This window comes from Myotis brandtii, unplaced genomic scaffold (genome assembly GCF_000412655.1).
Source record: "Myotis brandtii unplaced genomic scaffold, ASM41265v1 scaffold634, whole genome shotgun sequence".
Classification (NCBI taxonomy): domain Eukaryota; kingdom Metazoa; phylum Chordata; class Mammalia; order Chiroptera; family Vespertilionidae; genus Myotis; species Myotis brandtii.
This window is the reverse complement of record NW_005370427.1, coordinates 1,306,729-1,328,167: the sequence shown is the minus strand read 5'-3', so window position 1 is coordinate 1,328,167 and position 21,439 is coordinate 1,306,729. Positions and strand designations below refer to the sequence as shown.

The following is a 21,439-nucleotide window of genomic DNA, read 5'->3' as shown; positions in this document are numbered from 1 at the left end:
TCTTATGCCATGATTTTGAGTTTTGTCTGACTGGAACTTTTAGACCATGCATATTGCATTGTTGTTAGTTTTGTTAAATAAATATGATGATGGGGGTTATTTTCTTCTGTTTCTGAAGAGCATAAGGCACCCCATAAGCACCAATCAATCGATTAATTTGTGTGCCACGCATTTGTTTCTGCTGCTTTCGGCGGTTTGGCATCTCCTGGTTGGCCTCAGTGTCTGGAGGACCGTTGGGATGATTCTGAATCTCTCTGTGTACTTGGATGTCCACCAGGCAGGAGCCCAGCAGCCTCCTGCATGCACAGGGGACAAACGCCGCCAGAACCTGGGTCCAGGGGCCTCTCTCCACAGAGCTGCCTCCAAGTCTGCCTCCAAGTCTGCCGTCTCTCCCTCTCCCGGCCTCCACGCCACAGACTCCTCCTCACTAGAAGAGAAGAAAGCAGTGCGTTACACCACTTGTATCTGAGAATCAGGGCGGGGCGGGGCGGGGTGGGGGAGAGAACAGCCCATTGGTTAAACCTGCATTCTCATCACTGGCAGACTTTACTGAACTTGCTCTTGTAGCCTAGCTAAAGGAATAACTAGGGCCAGCGCTTTAAGGAGGGATCTGGGAGAGAAAGCAGGGGAGGGTGAGTGGGAAGAGATCAACCAATGAACTTGTAAGCATTATATGCATGACCCATGGACACAGATAATAGGGTGGTGAAGGCCTGGGGTGGGGGACGGCGGCGGGCTAGAAGGGGTCACTGGGGAAAAAGGGGGACTTATGCAATACTTTCAACAATAAAGATAAAATAAATAAAATGTCAAATTATGTCAGCAGAGTGTATTTCTGCTCTTGACAATGAAGCAAAAGTTCATGTCAGCATTTTGTGTGCAAAATCGTAAATAATGTGTTTCCTTGTCTAGAAAACTGTCTGAGTACACAGAAGAGCGTCAGCGCCTACAATCGGAGGACGACGCTCACAACATAGCCATCTACGTTCAACAACTGCTCGGTGGCCATCTATGTGAACCCAAAAACTTTGAAGAGAAGGTAGAAGAATTACTGGAAATTCTAAAGAAATTGTAAGTATTTTTAAAGATATTTTAAAATTGAATTTTAGAGAGAGAGGAAGGGAGAGAGAGAAATGTCAATGATAAGAGCAAAACATTGATCTGCTACCTCTTGCACATCTCCTACTGGGGACTGAGCCCACAACCCGGGCATGTGCTCTGACCGGGACTCAAAACTGGCAACCTTTTGGTGCACAGGATGACACTCAAACAATTGAACCACACCAGGCCTGGTACACGGGATTCGTGCACTGGTGGGGGGCGTGGCCTGCAGGGATTAGCTCCCACTCAGAGGGCGGGTCCATAGCCAATCCCACTGTGGGAGTGCACTGACCACCAGGGGGCAGTTCCTGCATTGAGCGTCTGCCCTCTTTTTTTCAGTTTTCGTCATATCTACTTGTTGACCGGTTGTTCAGGGGGTTCTGCCATTCGGTCGCTGTGCTTTTATTATATAGGATTCTTTCGAATTGTTTTTTATCTTTTTAAAGTTAGCTATTTGGAGGTCAGTGTACTGTAACTGCACCCAGCCACTGAATGACAACAGCGGAGCAGCTGAAAAGGGAACTCACTTTATAGGATCTTTAATGTTCACACAAAGCTGTAGTTTCTCTCTATAAAATTTCTGATTTAAGCCTCACGTCACTGCTTTGAGGTGGATACGATAGAAAAGCTGGTGAGTAAAAGAGCAATGTATAAGTTAAGTCTACAATTTGTGTTTGTTCTTCTACGAAATGTGCTTTTTAGCTTGTCGCCTTCGTACACTAGTTATTCATTTTCTGTTGCTGTGTAACGAATTATCATCAACTCAGTGGCATTAAACAACATATGTTTATTGTCTCTTTGGGCAAGTTTGGCCGGTCCTCTGCTCATGTCACAGGCTTCAATCAAGGTGCTTGCCTGGTGGTGTTCCTTTCTGGAACATGAGGTCGCCTTCCAAGCTCACCTGTGTTGTTGGCAGAATTCAGTTTCATGTGGTTGTAGGACTGTGGTCTCCGCTCTCTTCTTGGCTCTCAGTGGAGGGCTCCTAGAGGTGCCACCGATCTGCTGTGTGGCCCTCGCTCAGACCTTCCACAGCAGGAAGCTTCCATCTTCAAAGCCAGCCAGGAAGAGTCTCATTCTGCTAAACTGAAATCTAACCAAGGGCCTGTAGAGACCTGACCTTGGCCAGATTTTATTGGTTAGAAACAAATCATTGGTTTGTCTCGCATCCCCAAACTGTGGGAGAGGAGATTGGGGGCCTCTCAGTGTGTGCTGGCTGTGTTTGGTAATATTATACATCTCTCTGTGACCCTGTGGATCCCATCGAGTGGGCTGAGTGCTTTATGTTCGCATGTAGTTCAGCTGAGACCCGGGCATTGGTGGAAATTGTCAGGTCTGTAGCCCTGTGTTTACCTGGGACTTGCTGAACCATGACTGGCTCGATGGGCGACTTCATGATGTGACAACACTTTTTAAAAGCAACTACCTTACACTCTCTAAAAATCTCCACTTTGTCATTCTGCCTGTGATTTTAACAAAAAGAAATCAATTTTGGGTAACAGTAACCTCTTTTTGAAGACATGTAACTCTGCCTGACAAGATGAAGAAACTATTGCTCATTGATTACTCAGTGTGATTTGCCTTCGTTATGTTGATTAATTCTTACCTTCTACCTCAGTTGAGCAGCTCTGAGTCAACAGTGCTGGAGGGGAGGAAGGATAACTGAGTTTGAAACATTAAAATCACAGGAAAGGGCGCATCTGGGAGATGTCACCTGAGAGGAAGGGCTGGAGGAACCAAAGGGCAAGGCGTAACTGGGACGTGTGTGCAGAGCAGACAGTATTGGGGAAGAGATGAGGGAGACAAAAAAAAAAGAGAGAGAGAGAGAGTTGGGAGATTCCTGTTAAGTCATGTATTTGAAGGCATATGAGATTGAATGTAAGCTTATCAGGTATGTTAGTTAGGATTTTAGATTGTGAGCAACGGAAAGGACTCTGAATAATTTGAAAAATGGTCGGAAGTGCCCAGTGTGGCTCAGTTGGTTGGAGCATAAGATTCCTGTGCAGTGAAGGGTTTGATCCCTGGTCAGGGCGCATGCCTGGGTTTCAGGTTTGATCCTTGGGTGGGACAGGTATGGAAGACAACATTTCAATGTTTCTCACATTGATGTCTGTCTCTCTCTCTAAAATCAATAAAAACATATCCTTGGGTGAGGAGAGGGAAAGTCTATGGAAGAGCAGTGGAGGCCCCAGTGGAAGGATTATAGATCTGGAGACGGGATGAACCAGAGCGACTCCGGAGGTCTCTCCAAGGTCCGGCCTGGAATGTGTTGGTTGTAGCTGCTCTGACTGGTTCCAGGGACAGGGGTCAGATCGCTGTGTGTTTGTGCTCAGTCCCCGGATGAACGCTGAGTGGCATGATCGACGGTTTTGCTGAGTGTACCCATTGGTAAAGGGATGACATTTCAAAAGAGAAGGTATTTCAGAAGGAGGGGGAGATGACTCGTGGATAAACATTGAAAGCTCTGAGCTAAAACATCGCTTGGAATTTTAACTTCTAAATAATTTTAACTGATTTATTTTTCACACCTAAACTCATGAAATCAGCACGCACTTTGGAACGCTGTGGGTTTCCGGCAGCATTGCTGGTACGGGGTTGCAGTGTGAGCTCATCATCTTTCCCTCCTGGGGAGCTGACATTCCATGTAAGAGTGAGAGCATGAACACGCATATCTCGTGAGCGGTCAGTGCAGGAAGAAGCACTACTCCCAGTAGGGGAGCGAGTGCCATGGCAACGACAGAGTCCTCTCTGTGCGGTGACCCCGACGGGTCATCAAGGAGGTGAGAGCCAGCCCAGCAGGTCCCGTGAGGGGTTCATTCCAGGGAGGACACAGTGCAGTGGCCCAGGAAGGCACATCGCAAACAAGTGGGCAAGGAGGTCGGTGTCGTGATGCCCGAGGGAGGGAGAGGCAGGTGCTACGGCAGATGTCATGTGGGTCTTTAATGTTGGTGTGACCAGCCCTTGGGAGGGTCATGTGGGGAGTGGACTGTGGGTGTGGAGATTGGGGTCACCTGTCAGTGGCTGTCTGGAGTTGGTTGGGGTGCGACGGCTGTGTCCTGACTTCTGTTTTGGGGAGTTCGATCTGACATGCAGAATGTGAATTTTTTTCTTTTTTTAAAGACGAGTAGGTTTCAATGGACAGTCTTGGAAACATCAGAGACTTTGCGGAACTTGACCACTAACAAGGAGAACGCTGGGCAAATCAACCTCCCGCATGTCTGTGTTTGATTGCGATGCCTGTAACCCCACCAGCGTCTAACATGCAGCTAAGGACTGCTTGGGTAAAAAGAATTGGTTTCTTGTTATAAGTGACTAATTGGTTTATTTTATAAATGACTAATTTCTGGAAAAAAGAAACACGCCTGTGCGTTTGTGGGGGCTGCCAAAAGGGTAGGAGGAGAGAGAAATGTGTAAATGAGCTGTGAAGAGCAGTTTAAGATCCTCTGGGAAAACTGGGCCCATTGTTCTTTTCTCTCTCTCTCTTTTTTTAAATATATTTTATTGATTTTTTACAGAGAGGAAGGGAGAGGGATAGAGAGTTAGAAACATCGATGAGAGAGAAACATCGATCAGCTGCCTCCTGCACACCCCCTACTGGAGATGTGCCCGCAACCAAGGTACATGCCCTTGACCAGAATCGAAGCTGGGACCCTTCAGTCCGCAGGCCGACACTCTATCCACTGAGCCAAACCAGTTAGGGCTGTTCTTTTCTCTTACTTCCTCCAATTAAAGATGTTCCCTGGGAGGGAATGGCATCTGAAGACCATTAGGAGGAGGAGTTGTGAGCAACGCTCGATCAGCAGTGCTGGGGACAGTCCCCGGGGACTTGGGAGTCTGGCTGATAGACTCAGGAGGCTTAGAGGCCAGATGCCCTGTGGGTCTCACGCCCTGCCTCCCAGGGAGATCTGCTTTGAGCAGGGATGTGGTTTTTCCCCGATCTTCGATCTTCCCAGGGCTCTCGGGGAGAGGCAGAAGCCTGTGTGCTCAGAATTGTGTTGCAAGTCGTTGGGAGGAAAGTGGACAGAATGAGAGGGGCCCCCTCCTGGGAAAGAAAGGCTTTACTTGAAGCCAAAGGGAACATAGGTTAGTGAGTAAAGTGTGACCACTGAAAGCAATTTAGATTCTGACGGGAGCAGTGATCACTTATGATATAAGGAAGGGAGCTACCTGGCCAGGTGGCTCAGGTGGTTGGAGCATCATCCCACACACCTAAAGGTTGTGGGTTCGAACCCTGGTCGGGGCCTGTACGAGATGCAACTGACCGGATAGATGTTTCTCTCTCTCACCTTGCCTCTCTCTTTAAAATCAATAAAAACATGTCCTCAGGTGAGTATTGAGGAAGAAAGGAAAGAGCATACGGGAAGAGAATTATGGGTTAAGGAGACAGTGAGGGAGGGACAGACGGGAAGCCGCCAGCAGTGGCTGAGGAACAGACAGGGAGGCGCTGCCTCTGTCTCCACGGGGGGTGGGGGTGGGAGGCTCAGGCACTGTGAGTCAGAAGGACCGGGTTTTAACTGAACTCTTCCCGTTCCTCACTGTGCGCCCTCCTACCTCTGATACACAGTCCACTAACCAACACAACGGCACATTTATCACCTCCTACGGTCATTGCTGCCCTGAGCCTGAGCCTGTGAGCAGTACAGGCCCAGGTGCATGCTCGGTCCCCTCCGGGCCCTCCAGGCCTGCCCACTCCCCTTCCCGGGGGCCGACACAGCGCCGGGGCTTCATTTAAGTGACCGCGCTGTGCACTTGCTACAGCTGAGGTAGAAAGAGGCTCCTAGGAGCTCAGAAGAACAAAGCATCCCACTGTTTATCCTCCAGGAAAGAATATGTACATTTCCCTCGCAGCTTATAAATAAACAACAGCAGCCAGTTATTTATCATATATTTACATTGGTTTACAAAGTTGCCAGTGATCTCTTTATACTGGAGTTTCAGAAACTATTATTTGGTCACAGTCACAAATTAATTAGTATTTTAAAAAATTATACCTTTATAATTTGTTCTATTGTTTGGAAACAAGCAAATAGCCTCTGTTATAATATTTCTTGTGAAAACGATTTTTTTTTTTTTACTGTGTAGATATGTCTTAATCCATCTGAGTTGCTATAACAAAAATACCAGAGACCGGCCCTGGCTGGGTGGGTTGGCTGGTCAGAGCATCGTCTCATACACCAATAGGCTGTGGGTTCGATTCCTGGTCAGGGCACATACCCAGGTTGTGGGTTTGATCTCCAGTCAGGGTACATACAGGAGGCAACCGATCAATGCTTCTTACATTAGTTTCTCTTTCTTCCTTCCTCTCTCTCTCAAATTAATTTTTTAAAAATATTGCAGATGGGGTGGCTTACGCAACAGAAATTCATTTCTCACAGTTCTGGAGGCTGGAAGTCTGAGATCAAGGTGGCTGCAGCTTCCACGTCTGCTGAGAGCCCTCTTCCTGGCTCCTCCATGTCCTCACACGGTCACAGGGAGGAGCTTTCTGGGGGTCTCTTTATAAGGGCTCCATCCTCATGACTCAAGCACCTTCTACAGGCCCCACTTCCATACGCCATTGGGGTTTAGGATCTTAACAGACAGAAGGATTTGGGGGAAACCGCGCCCGTAGAAAGGTCTACTCTATTTCAATATTGATGCAAGCGTTAAAGGTGAGACTTCATGTCGGGGTGACTATTTTACTTTTCACCTCAAGTTAGAATCTTTCCCGCCCTAGAAATTTGCGTATTTGCTTTGCCCTATTTTCCTGTTCACTGTAGCTGGGCCTGACCTGGTGTTTATCTCATTATTTTCTTTTTTTCAAGTTCAGTCTCCAAGGAAATTTGTGGGAAAATGTATTGGAAGTCCTCAGCTGGCTGAGCTATACATGACACGGCACTGCGCCGGCTCGCGGTGCGGCCTGCTGAGCGGACACTTACAGTGCGACAGGGTCACAGCTAGTTTAGCTCACATCTGCCATCTCACAGAAAAGGGAAGAAAAGGAGGGAAAGTATGTGTTTTTTCCTGGTGATGGGGACTTTGAGGATCTGTTCTCTTAGCAGTTTTCGACCCCCTGAATGTACTGTCCCTGCCCTGTCGCCTTGTCATTCGCGCTTATGCTTGTCATGCACAGCCCCTGGGATTGTCCAGTGTTTCCAACGTCCATTTCCCCTGGCCAGTGACAGGCAGCTGGGCTCCGGAGAGCTGGAAGCAAAGCCAGGGTCTGGATTTTCCTTTCCCTTGGGAGCCGGGTCCAGTGCAGCACCAGGCTCGCTGCAGCCCATCAGTCCATTGCGTGGGGTCTGCATGGCCGTGGGCCACCGGGGAGAATGGCAGGAAGCCAGGCGTGAGCCGTGAGCCAGGCGTGCCAAGAGGAACCAAGAGAGTGCGAGAACACCAAGAGGGGGAACTCCGTGTTTAGGGGTTAAGCATCCCCAACCTTTGTGGGCTGGCAGTGGCCACGCCCATTCTGGCCAATGACCTTTCCCGCAGGTGAGACTGGCAGGCAAGCACCTTTGTTAGTCCCCTGACTTTACCGGACACTGGTCCACCTTCCCTCTGTCCGGTCCCCTTCTTCCAAGGTTTCGCAGGGAACATGCCTATAATGTCTGGCCTTCCCTTTGCTCCTTTCTTATTATTAATAGTTCGTTAATTACAATGGTATCAGGTTGTCCTTACAATTGAGACTGTAATGTGTAGTTGGAAATGTATCAATTTAAAGAATGGGGCAAATCAAACAAGTAGCAAAAATAATTCCTTTGGGGCTGGTGTGGTGAGCAGTGCCCTGGCTGAGCAGGGCTGCCTGCGGCTGGCTCGGCTTCAGCTCTGAGCGGTGAGCTCTGCAGCCCAGCCTGGCCCTCTGTCTGGAGCGCAGCGATGAGGTGGGTGGGACTGCTTATGCCACATCCTCCTCACACATGTCTCCTCCTCCACAGGGAGCATCCAGCTCCCTGCCCATCTCACTGCGGATTTATTTTCAGATTTTATACCTTTTGAGAAAATATAACAAGTTCATCCATTTGGATACAACACCAAAGATACGATTCATGAAAGAAATAACAGATAAACTAGATTTCATTCAAATTAAAAACTTCTGCTATGAGAAAGACAATGGCAAGAGAAGGAGACAGGTCACAGCCTGGGAGGAAATACCTGCGAAAGGCTCACTGATGAAGGACTTATCCAGAATACAGAAAGGACCTTCTAATTCAGCAGTAAAAACAACCTGCCCTGGTCCGTGTGGCTCATGCACCAAAAGGTCACCAGTTTGACTCCTGGTCAGGGCACATGCCCTGGTTGTGGGCTCCATCCCCAGTAGGGGCGTGCGGGAGGCAGCTGATCGGAAATATCTTTCTCTCTCCCTCTCCCTTCCTCTTTCTCTAAAATACTAAAACTAAGATAATAATAATAATAAAAAAAGAAAACCTCTCGCAATCTAAGTTCGTCATCGGTGGGACCTCAAGGGGCACCTTCTCTTTCATTCCTGGTCGTCGGTGTGTCTTTTCTTTGACCTGGAGGTCTGTCAGTTTCAGAAGCAGAGCGCTGAGGGCTGAGATGTGATCATCAGGCCGCGCGGGTACGTGGAGAATCAGCAGCCGCACCGCCCGCTTTCCTGGAAATCAGTGTCGCTCCGTAGTTAGACAATAAGCAAGTGCACACTGAGCAGGCAGCTCCACCTGTGAACACAGCTGTGGCGGAGCTGGGGGTTCTGGCTCAGAATAGCTCGCAGGAGCGAGGGCGCGGGGAGAGGCCTGGGAGGTGTGGCAGTTAAGCGGGATCCAGGCGCAGAGCCACCTGGCCTCCAGGTGTGAGCGCTTAGAGAGCAGAGGGCACTGAAGGCGGGGGGCGGGGGGTGCGCGGGGGACCGCCAGGCTGGAGGAAGAGGCAGGTGGTCATTTCTTTCTTTTTACACATGTCGAGCGGCTGATGGAGGTGCTGCCCTGAAGTCTGTCCTCAGGTCTCCCGTCCTCAAATATCATTGAAGTCGAATCTCCTTAGGTTTGTTTCTAAGCTGCTTTCTTGATGTCTGGTCCATGGGTGGCCTCTCCCACCGACGCTGGTGCTGGGAGCGGTGGTGGGGAGCCGTGGGTGACCCTCAGGAGGTACACGGTCGCTCTCCCTAGCCACCCGGGGCGGCCTTGGTCTCAGAAGCGCGTCCTGCATCCACCCCTGGGAGCTAGCTGGGGGGTGGGGGGCGGGGAGCGGGGTCTCCACGTGCATCTGAGCGCTCCGTGTTAGGGCCCCTGCGTCCCTGCGCCCAGGCTCCGCCCAGTGAGGGAAGAAGAGCCAAGGCCCGCGGGGTGCATGGATGTCTGGGCCCCAGGAAGCGTACTGGGAGCTGGAAGTGTTTGGCTTGACCCAATGACCTCTATTCATCGTGTTCGAATCAAACTGTGCCATTCAGGTGACAAAAATACAGCGTGGGGCAAAAGCAGGTGTCTAGTTGCTCATATGGAAAATGGCACTGTTTTGTGGCAGAAAGAGTAGCAGCTGGAGAATTCAGGGCGGGATTCAGGCTTTTCGGGGGCTGGTTTTGTTTGCCCTTGTTCCTAAAGTGTAGCTTTTTGGGGCTTTCATTGGAAAACGTGGAATGTTGATCAGGGTCTTTTCCTTCTTGGCTACCCCTGATTTCTTACTTAGTCTCCCTGGCACCAGGAGCCTGTGAAATTTGGTTGAGTGGTTGAGTTTTATTTGCTGTCTGGCTTGTCCTCTGCTGAAGGGGAAACAGCGAAGACTGCTGAGCTCCCGCGGGGTCCCCTTCTCCAGCACGGTGCTCCTGTCTCCTTTGGTTTTCGTAGAAATTCTCACAATCCCACATTTGTTTGTTCCTTTGTTTTTGTTAAATTTATCCAACTTTTATGCTATTTTTTTTTTCTTGTTGGGGTGGTTATCTGAGAGGAGCTACTTTGCCATCAGAGGGACTTGTTTCTTGTTTGTGTCTTCATCCAACATCCTCTGATAAATTAAAAAATGCTTCATTAAATGGGTGAATATTTTGTGCTAATTGAATAAGAGCAAAATAAGCATTTTTATTTAAGAAAAACATTTTGTTTAAAGGACATTTTTGCCCTAGCTAGTTTCGCTCAGTGGATAGAGCATCAGCCTATGGACAGAAGGGTCCTGGGTTCCATTCTGGTCAAGGACACTTGCCTGGGTTGCGGGCTCAATCCCCTGTGTGGGGCAAGCAGGAGGCAGCTGATCAATGATTCTCTCTCATCATTGATGTTTCTATATCTCTCTCTCCCTCTCCCTTCCTCTCTGAAATCAATAAAAAATATATTTTAAAAAAGGCACCTTTCTCTAAAAAATTTTTTAAAAGGACATTTCCCCCTTTATTTTCAGTTTTTAAGGTTATAATACTTGATATTGTCAGCTTTTTCCAGGACAATAAAGAATAAACATGACACTCATACTGTTTCACAGATGGCTAATTGAAACTCTGGAGAAGATAATATTAGAAGAGTAGCTCAGATAATTGACATTAAGAAAAAAATGTACATGAAATAATTTGTGCTTGAAAAAGGAGAACAGATTAATTGGAGTCTAAAAGCTAAGGCTGTGTGGGAACCTTGTTTTTGTACGTTTCCTACGAAGCTAAGGAAGTTCTCGTGCTGCGTACAAATAGGCCTGTGCAGGGGAAATGGAGGACACTCAGCTCTGCTGCAGGACAGCTCACTGGTCTGATTTGCATTAGAAAGTCCCTTATGAGAACTGACGAAGGCCTTCCTCAGCAGCGGTGGACGGGCGGGACATTTGTTGTCCAACGTTATAGCAGAGGTTGCTGGAAAGGTTGACGGTTTTGTTGGTTGTTGCTGTGGTTTTTGTGGGGGCAGGGTTGTACACAATGTTCGTTCAGTAAGCTTTCCTACAGCCTAGAAATGCCTTTGTAGTACGTGTGTTACTCTTCTTATCCACATTGTAGAAACACAAAAGTGTGGATGGATAATTAAATATGATTTGGGAGCAATATTTCTTACCTGCTTGAGCTACTTTGAATTACAGACATTCTAGTTTTTCAGCATTCCAATGCCTACCTTTTTTTAAAATCAAAAGTTAGAATTTAGATTCATTGATTTAAACCGTGATTCTCAACTGGGGACGCTTTTGCCTCCCAGGAGACATCTAGCAACATCGGGAGGTATTTTTGGCTGTCACAGCTGGGCTGAGGGTCCCATTGACATCTGGAGAGTGGAGGCCAAGAACATGTCTTCAATACCCTGAAGTTCATTACCTTAAAGGAGTGTCTGGCCCACAGTGTAAGGAGTGTCAAGGTTGAGAACCTCTGATCTAAATATAAAGCTAATGTAAATGAAATGTTAGAGAAAATGATAGCAATGCCCTGTTGTTCAAATCAGTAAGCGTTATGAGTGCCTAACATTGACCTGATATGTACTTTTCCAAATACGAATAGATGTAGACCCCATGTTAGAGAAAAATTAACACATATATTCATTTTAATAAATGAAAATCAGTAATTTTTAATAAAGAATTTAATTATATTGAAAATGATAATAACAACAAAAATACATGCGTGTCAAAGGCTGCCCACATTTTGACTTACAGATTGATTATAAAAGGCATCTCATGAAATATTCAGCAATAATTTATAATCTAAATGATTGTGGAGATGTCTGAAACAGAAAGATTACATCTCCGTCTTGGTGAGGAGAGGAATAAGAAGTTGCACCAAATGGGCCAATGATGTGCATGAAATGAAATGGAGAAATCAGTGAGACCTACAGCACTGGGAGGACCAAATTCTTTTTAGAATGATGACTTCCTTGCAATTAATAAAGCTGTAGTAGCCATGAGCTCCTCCCTCACTCCCACTCACCCTTCCTTCCTTCCTACCTACAGTACCTCTGCTTGCTAAACAGTGACTCTGAGGGTGGAAAAGTGATATTTCTTGTGCTGGGCCAGCTCAGCCAAGGGTCTGGTGAGCCTGAGAGGGGGTGGTGAAGGATGTAGAAAAGACAGACAAAGAGAATAAGCTGGGTCTAGGTGGATCTTCCTGTGCCTGGCTGAGGCCACAGAGAGAGACCCAGACAGCAAGCTGAGCCTTTATTTTATAGTCAGAGGTAAACAAGGCGGTGGTCACCATAGTTATAATGTTCTTGTGAGTTTCACTTGTTTTGGCAGCACTTGCTGCCCCTCCCACAGCCCATTAGCTACCTAGATAGTATCTAGGGAGCTCATAAGGTCAAACCTAATTATGCTAAGAGGGCTGTGCTGGGACTTGTTTGTGTTATCTAGTCTAAAATCTGCCTAATCCCTGGCCAGTGTGGCTCATTGTCCCATACACCAATAGGTGGTTCGCTTCCTGGTCAGGGCACGTACTCAGGTTCCGGGTCTGATCCTCTGTCGGGGCCTGCTTGGGAGTTTCTTTCTCTCTTTCCCTCTCTTTCTGTTCCTCTCTCTAAAAAATCAGTAAAATCTTCTTAAAAATAAAAACCTAAATAAAAATAAAAGAAAATCTGCTTCATCTTCAGATTATAGATTTATATTTCAAAATTACATGTGGGGCCTATGGGACTATTTTATGATTTGAGGTATTTGGGCCCCAAAGTTACTCCTGATTTAGAAACCATAGCAGGAAGCAGAAGGGCGATACTAGAACTTTATAGCAAGTTCATCGAAATGACCATTCTATGTATGAATGTGAATAAACATTTAAAAAGAATTTTGTAATATCTACTCTAATTTAAAGCACAAGCAAAATATTTGGTTTTAAATAGAAGGTGATTTAAGCAGAAGCATTGTTTATCCTGTAATTGTTTTTTGATAATGTATTCTTACCTCTCTTTCCCACAAGTATGAAACCTAAGTATGTTTAATTAAAAAATATTCTTTCAGATTTGTTTACATGAGGAGGGAAGCATAGTGCGGTGTCAGGCAGGAGAAGCTAAACAGACAGACAAACAAGCAAACAGCAAAGGAATCTTGTTTATGGAACTCTTCAGGAGGGGAATTCCTTAAACACGAAATGCGGGGGAGGGCAAAAGTAGGTTTACAGTTGTTCATATGGAAAGTAATACAGTATTTAATAAATAATAATACAAAATAAACTCTGTTTTGCATACTCACAACTGTAAACCTACTTCTCCCCATTCTGTATAGAGTCAACCAAAGTTATTGCAATTTTTGTACAGTTATATAACTCTATTGGAAAGTGGGGGACATAAAACAGTGTAAGTAAGATAAAAACAGTCAAAAGTGGCTGCCCTGTGTGAGAGAGGCCAGGCAGAAGTGAGAGAGGGTCTCCCAATATTCTGTTAGAAGTCTTTTAATACTGTTTGGAAAAAAAGTATCTCTCAGAAAAAAGGGATTTATTTCCTGAAATACGAACTCTGAACCTACTAAAATATAAAATAACTAGAGGCCCCGTGCAAGAAATTTGTGCATGGGGGTGTGTGTGTTCCTCAGCCCAGCTTGCACCCTCTCCAATCTGGGACCCCTCGAGGGATGTCCGACTGCCCCTTTAGGCCCACTGGGATAGGGCCTAAATGGGCAGTCGGGCATCTGTCTTACAATCCAGGACTGCTGGCTCCCAACTGCTTGCCTGCCTGCCTGCCTGATTGCCCCTAACTGCTTCTGCTGCCAGCTTGATCACCCCTAACCACTCGATGCCTAACTGTTCCCCTGCAGGCCTGGTCTCCCCTAACTGCCCTCCCATGCAGGCCTGGTTGCCCCCAACTGCCCTCCCTTGCTGGCTTGGTCACCCCCAACTGCCCTCCTCTGCTGGCCTGGTCACTCCTAACTGCTCTCCCCTGCTGGCCTGATTGCCCACCACTGCCCTCTCCTGCCGGCCATCTTGTGGTGACCATCATGTGTCCAAATAGGGGTGGCCATCTTGTGTGTTGGAGTGATGGTCAATTTGACCTCTTTATTATATAGGATTATAATCCTATCTAATAAGAGAGGGAATATGCTAATTGACCCTCACATCGTTGCAAAGATGGCGGCGCTTACAGCCAATAAGGAGGGAATATGCTAATTGCTGCCACAACCTCAAAGATGGCGGCACCCACAGCCATAAGATGGCTGGCAGGGGAGGGCAGTTAGGGGCGACTGGGCCTACAGGGGAGGGCGGTTGGGGGGAACCAGGCCTTCAGGGGAGGGCAGTTGGGGATGATCGGGCCAGCAGGCGAACAGTTAGGCATTGATCAGGCTGGCAGGGGGAGTGGTTAGGGGTTGATCATGCAGGCAGGCAGGCGAGCGGTTGGGAGCCTCAGGGATCGGACCTAAACCGGCAGTCAGACATCCCCCGAGGGGTCCCAGATTGGAGAGGGTGCAGGCTGGGCTGAGGGACACCCCCCCCCCCCCACCCAGTGCACGAAATTTGTGCGCCGGGGCTCTAGTCTACCATAAAAGTGAAGACCTTGACTAATTCATGTTGATCTAATCTTTAACTCTTTTGACAGGCACACCTATGTGTGTCCAGCATTCCCCACAGCAGTTGGAGCCACAGATAGAAGCAGAAGGGAAAGGGAGTAGTTTAGATGTGCATTTCTCAGTGAGTGCGGCCCGTTGCTCACTGTGGGAACACACCTGCTGAGTGCTCAGAATTCTTACTATGGAGATGCCTAGTAGTCAAGATCAACATTTCTAAAAAAAATTTTTAAATGCTTGATGACACTAATTTGTTTTAAGCAGCTGCTAAATGTTTATGGCTGCTGGAGTTAACAGAAGTAACCATGGAAACTGTCTCATAATGCTTCAAGGCTGAATGGATTTAAAATATCTATTTAAAAACATAAACACTTTGACAGCTGTAAGAATATTTACGTTTCCTCCAATTTTGGTTTGATGGTGCAGCTCAGTAAATGGGAGAAAGAAGCATTAAAAGAGAAGCAGTTTGAGATATTCATAGAATTCTTACAAAGTCCTCCTATGCTTTGGTCTACCGGTAGAGATTGGCTTATTTTGGGGAGGTAGTGAAGGAAGTGGGAACATTATAAAATTACAGACACCTGGCTAGACCCACAAAAGTCATCTGTCCTTTTTTATTCTCTTATCACCATAAACTCTATTTATCTTGCTCATTCTTCTCTCCTCTGCCCTTGCTAACCCACCTGGCTAATCCACTGTAGACATTGAAGTGTTTTAAAGTGAAGTTGTCGTGCACTTTGGTGCTCTCTGAATTTGCTGGGTGGTCAGCATGTCGTTAGTATCTTAATGAACACACACAGGTTTGCCGGCTGCCTGAATCAGGGCCTGCAGTGGTTGGACTGGACCTCGGGAGGTGGGGACACAGCTCCACCAGCGTCTGATTGAGGCAGGAAGGGGAGGAAGGTGAGGGTTGTGTCTTCTTTTTTTTTTATCTGGAGGAAACATAACTTTCTCAGAAACCTTTTCCCCAACAATATTTCTGATTGTATCTCACCATCAGATCTTATGGATGCTCCTGGCTTTAAAAAAATTGAAAAAATATAAATGGGCCTTTCCACCATCAATATCTAATGAGATACGGCAAGGGATTAGGGTTGGAAATCTCCCTGGGGACTCATGATGGGGAAGTGGTGGGCAGATGTCTTAAGTGACATTGCAGTTTTAGTAAAAAGTTGACAAAATGATGACCTTGTTATACTGTGTTATGGAAACGTGTTCAGTGATCCCAGGCTAATTAGGCATAAGTTGTCCCGTGTCAGGTAGAACATAAACTAAAATCCATGTTTGTGTCCACATGTGCGTAGGGTTCAGAGCCTCGAGGCAGTGTTCCCGGGGTGGGATGATGGGAAGGAGGGGGCCTCACAGTTTGGTGTGCAGACCTGTGCTCGCTGTAGTGCACCTCATTTTGTCTTCCACCACCTGGGGCCTGCGCAGAGCGAGTCACCAGACTGGAAAGAGGTGGCCATCTGCCCACATGGGATGAAGCTAGAAATAATGGAGATCTAATTTTTTAAAAAATTTATTGATTGATTTTAGAGAAAGGAAGAGAGAGAGAGCGAGAGAAGGAAACATCGATTTGTTTTTCCACTTATTCATGCATTCATTAGTTGATTCTTCTATGTGCTCTGACCAGGGATCAAACCCACAACTCCAGCATATGGGGACAACACTCCAACTGAGCTACCCGGCCAGGGCCTGGAGACCTAATACCTTTATGGTCATGTTCAGCCAGTTGTCCACTGTTTTTAGCGTCTCAACTCCATTTCCTGTTACTTCCTTCAGCGGCACCAGTGCCTCTGATTCTTGAGTCTTCCCGGGGTCTGTGCAGTAAATCTTTCACTCTCATGGGCTTCTCTCAGCTGGAGACCTTTAACAGAACAGAGACACTTGAAGCTCAACTTGGTTACCATTGTTCATCTGGTTTGCGTTTTCTGGAATTTTGGTGACCCCTCACGTCCACTGTTAACTCTTCCTCCATGATTTGTGCCTGTGGGAATTTCTTTATCTTTGTGAGTTCTCCTATTTTGTGATATTTTAGGGGTGAAAAGAACACCTGTCTTCAACCTGCGGTGTTCAGCTGGCAGTTGATTTCTCTTGAATCTGTACACTTGAATCATCTCTAGTGATTGCTGCAGCTGTATGTCTTTGGAATTCAAAATCGTGTTTTTCTATTCAAGTTCCTACCTCATCCTGAATTTCTCTTACTTATTTACTTAGTGGATCAGAGGTTACAATATTTTCCTTGGCTAAGGTTATAGCTCCTTTCTCATTATTATTTCTGAATATCATGAGTTCTTCTCGTTTATTGATTGATTAATTGATTGATTTTAGAGATTGTTGTTCCACTCATTTATGCATTCATCTATTGGTTTGTTCCTGTATGTACCCTGTCCGAAGATTGAACCCAAACCTTGGCTTATGGAGATGGTGCTCTAACCAACCTGGCCAGGGATCTTCCTGTGTTTTTGTTTGTTTGTTTGTTTGTTTTTAACTCAAATATACCAGAGGTTTATCTGTTCTATTGTCCTTTTCTAAGAAGCGACTCCACTTTATTTCTCACTTCTACTGTTTATTTTTATAAGAATTTGAAAATGCGATAACCTTTCCCTTCATTTTAATAAGTTCTTAACATGCAATTTTCTTCTATTTTATAGTTCCCAGACTAGATTGTTGAGTTGAGTGTTTAATTAACTTATTTTTCATATTTTTATTTAATAATAAAATAACAAAGCTTTTTTATCTTCTACTAAGATATGATAAAATGTATATTTTCTTGGAAGTGTTCTTCCTGTTATTAGTTTCTATGTGGTACGTTATTGTGGTTCTTAATTAAAATAATTTATTGTTTTAGATGACAACAGTAACAAAACTTATTTTAAAATACTCAAATATAGAAAAGAGGTATTTTTTCAGGAGTTTGCAGGCAATAAAAGGTATGAATAAAAGAGTAGTACAGGCTAAAGATGTGATAAACACTATGAAGAAAAATGAGGGAGGATGAGGGCTGGGGAAGGACAGCAGGAAGGGGGAGGTGAGCTTAGACATGCTGTCCAAGAGGCCTCCTTGAGAAGGTGACCTTGATTTATTTGCAAATAAATGTTTAAGAAAAGTCAGAACACTTACCGTAGAACAAATATGTGATAGGCGGCATTGTAAGATGGCCCTGGTGATCTCTGTCCCTGGTGTGACACCTGTGTCTTTGTGTGAGTGTAGTGGAATCTGTGACTTACTTCTCATCAATAGAATATGACAAAGGATGGCACGTTTATGATTTAGTTACTTTTTAAATAGATTTTTTAGCAAGTCACAGAAGTAGAAGTGAGCCAGCTGGGCTGCATGGGCCCAGGAAATGAGTTACAGAGGTAACGTGCCTAGGGGAAGAAGTAGGGGGATAGGTGTGGGCATGCTTGAGAAAGAGGGAGAGAGAGAAGGAGAGAGGAGAGAGAGAGAAAGAGAGAGAGAGCAAGCTGTGTTGTTCCACTTACTGATGGATTCATGGTTGCTTCTTGTATGTGCCTGACTGGGGATCAAACCTACAACCATGGTGTATTGGGATGATGCTCCGATCAACTGAGCACTGAGCTACCCAGCAAGTGTGCTTTTAAGCTGCTAGTTTGTGATAATTTATTATGCAGCAATGCAAAGTTAATGGAGAATATATAGGAAAATATTAACCCCATCTTATGACAACCCTTACTGAAAGTAGGGTATTAGCAAATGAATAGACATCAATGGAGAAGAAGAGATAATTTTGTCTTTGGTCTATTATATGTAAGAACCTAATCTCTCTCTATATAAAACCCTAATATGCAAATAGGCCAAAAGGTGGAACAACTGGTCGCTATGATGTGTGCTGACCATGAGGGGGCACGCATGGAACATGGCATGTGGCAGCAGCAGGCAGCAGAGTGCGGAACATGGTGGGTGTCAGCCGCAGCAGGATGGTGGAACAGGTGGGCGGGAGCGCCAGACCAAGGTGGGGCGCTGGTCGCTGTCATGGGGGCAAGTCTCTGGTGGTTACTGAAAATTCTTTGCTTCCATGTGCTTCAGTCCCGCAAGGTGCTCACACCTGCTGCCGGCACCCAGTGCTGGCCCCAATTGCTCGGTGCTGTCAGTGGGTGCAAGTGGTGGCTGTGGGTCCCGATTGCCCCTCAGTGTTTCTCCACCTCCCCCTGCTCCTGAGGGGTGATTGGGGCCGGCAGCCACCTCTCTCACCCACTGCCAGTGCCAGCCCCGCTTGCACCCGCAGCCGGCACCAGAGCCGATCGCTTGGCACCATCAGTGGGTGTGAGCAGGTGTGGCCCCAATTGCCTCTGAAGGCTTCTCCACCTCCCTCTGCTCCTGAGGTGCTGATGGCACAGAGCGACTCCACCTCCCCCCATCAACACGTGGGAGTGGCAGCAGTGGGAGTGGCAGCAGTGGGAGTGGGGCTGCCAGCAGATAGGGGACCAGGGGTCACGGTGGGAAGGGCCAGGCAGTGGCACTGAGGATGGGCTGAGACCCATCCCTGTGCCCACCGCAGCCTCATGGCCCACAGTTCCTTTCAAGGTGCATGAATTCATTCACTGGGCCCCTGGTCTATATATATAAAAAGCCAGAGACTGTAACGCCATCACGACCATAACGAACCTAACAACCGGTCGCTATGACACCCACTACGGCCAGCAAACAGGCCTGATCTGGGCTGGATCGCCCCCAACACCCTGATCAGGGCAGAGCCAGCTAGCTAACTGCCTTGGCTGGCAGAAATTTGGGGTCTGAGGACCTTGGAGTTGCTCGGTCTCAGTCTCTGGCAGCGGCATGGGCAAAGCTCTCCTTTGGCGGAAGTGGACCTGGGATCAGGGTGCTGGAGTCAGGGATGGGGTGGGGAGGCTTTCCTGGTGGCCACAGTAGTTCCTGTGGGCTTCACACAGCACCTGGGCGTCTGGCCCCGGTTAGAATAGTGGCAGGGGTCACAGGGCGCAGGAGGCAGCGGCACACAGGAGCCAGGAGGTGCGAGGCCCTACGTGGGCTCTTACCCCACATGCGGGGCCCAGCAGCTCCAGCAGGTGGACCATGATGTGCAGCAAGGTTCTGGGCCGCAGATAGGAGGGGAAGTGAGCCAGGAGGGCAAGGCCCTGTGCCAGACAGAGCCCCAGCGGCGTGGGTGGGGCCAGAGCTGGAAAGCCTGATGGGGTGGGTGGGGCTGCAGCCCTACGCCTTTTTGGCCTTGGCCTTGGAATTCAGAGGTCAGCCCCACTTCAAGAGAGAGGAAGTGGCAAGGCCACAGGAGGGATGGGAAATGTTGTGGCCATCTTCGGGAAACACAGCTGCCACAGTCTTCAGTACCTATGAACAGATGATCTTTGGTCTCGGTTCTACAGAAGAGGGAGCTGAGACTCAAAGAAGGGAGCCTTCCACAAAACCGCACCCACTTCTCAGACCTGACCCTGCGCAGCATTGTTTTTGTTGAAAGTAGAGAATCCAAAAGGTTTTTAGATCTTTGCTATTTTAGGCAGGAAAGAATTTAGCACAGGGAATTAGTGCTTGGGAAGTCATCGGAAAGCTGGAGGAGTGGGTATTAGGCTGGGCCCCCAGGAAAGACTCCCTGCCCAGTGGGAGGAGCTGCCCCCTCAGCCACACTGACTTCTAGGACACTCTGGCACAGCTGTGACCCAGGGATCAGGAAACTGCTGCCCCCACAAGTGCCCTCCAGCTCCCACAGAGCAGGTCCCTGGGTTCTGGCTCTGCCACAACTGCCTGTGCACAGCCTGGATTCCGCTGCAGAAAACCTCCACATCTCTGCAAACATGATCACCAGCAGCAAACAGCCCAAACTGCGGGAAGATGCCTCTTCCTCACTTCTGCCTTCAAAATATCGTGCAAGCACATCCAATCGGCAGAAACGAATTCATATCCAGAAACCTAGCTGCAAAGGAGTTTGGGCAATTTCAGACGTTCGTCTAGGAGTGAGATCTTGCCAATGTACCTCATGTGCCTGCTATTGATAAAAATGGGGCCCGGCTGGTGGAGCTCAGTGGTTGAGCATCGATCTATGAGCCAGGAGGTCACAATATGATTCCTGGTCAAATTTGGAGCTTGATCCTCAGTAGGGGCATGCAGGAGGCAGCTGATCAATGATTCTCACCATTGATGTTTCTATCTATCTCTCCTTCTTCCTTCCTCTGAAATCAATATTTTTTTTTTTTAAAATATGTGTTATATAACGACTTTTTCATTTCATAGATCACTAATGTCTTTCCTGTTAAAATCATACTTAGAGAACATTATTTATTATTCATTTTAATTGATCTCAGAGAGAAGAAAGGAGAGAGAGAGAAACATTGTTCCGTTGTTTCCTGCACTCACTGGACTGGGTATTGACTCTGCAACCTGAGCATATGCCCTGACTAGCAATTGATCCACCATTTTCTGGTGTATGGGATGATGCTATGCTGGTACCCTGACCCCAAATTCCAGCTCCAGAACTGTGAGAAAAATACATTTCTGTTGTTTAAGCCACACAAATTTATGATATTTTGTTATGACTATCTGAGCTGACTAATCTATACTAATAAAAGGGAAATATGCTAATTAGATTGGGCCGACCGGACATCTCCTGGTCATCCTTCCAGACAAAGCCACGGTGGCAGGGGCTGAGGCAGAGGCAGTTAGGGACAATCAGGCCAGCAGGGGAGAGCAGTTAGGGGTGATCAGGCTGGCAGGGGAGAGTAGTTAGGGATGATCAGGCAGGCATACAGAGTGGTTAGGGGCGATCAGGCAAGCAGGAAGGTGAGCGATTAGTAGCCAGTGGTCCCCAAGGGGTCCCGGACTGGAGAGGGTGCAGGCTGGGCTGAGGGACCCCGCCCTCCCCCACCTCGTGCATGAATTTCATGCACCGGGCCTCTAGTCCTATCTAATAAAGAGGGAATATGCTAATTGACCCTCATGTCATTGCAAAAGATGGCGGCACCCACAGCCAATAAGGAGGGAATAT

General features: G+C 47.2%; 1 protein-coding gene across 1 annotated transcript in view; it reads left to right on the top strand.

The window, feature by feature from the left end:
• CNBD1 (cyclic nucleotide binding domain containing 1) overlaps positions 1-21,439 on the top strand; it is a 195,813-nt gene that overhangs the window by 14,813 nt on the left and 159,561 nt on the right. Inside the window, exon 4 of the mRNA XM_014528438.1 lies at positions 913-1,071. Within this exon, the coding sequence (XP_014383924.1) occupies positions 913-1,071 (159 nt within the window). The remainder of the gene's footprint in view (positions 1-912; positions 1,072-21,439) is intronic.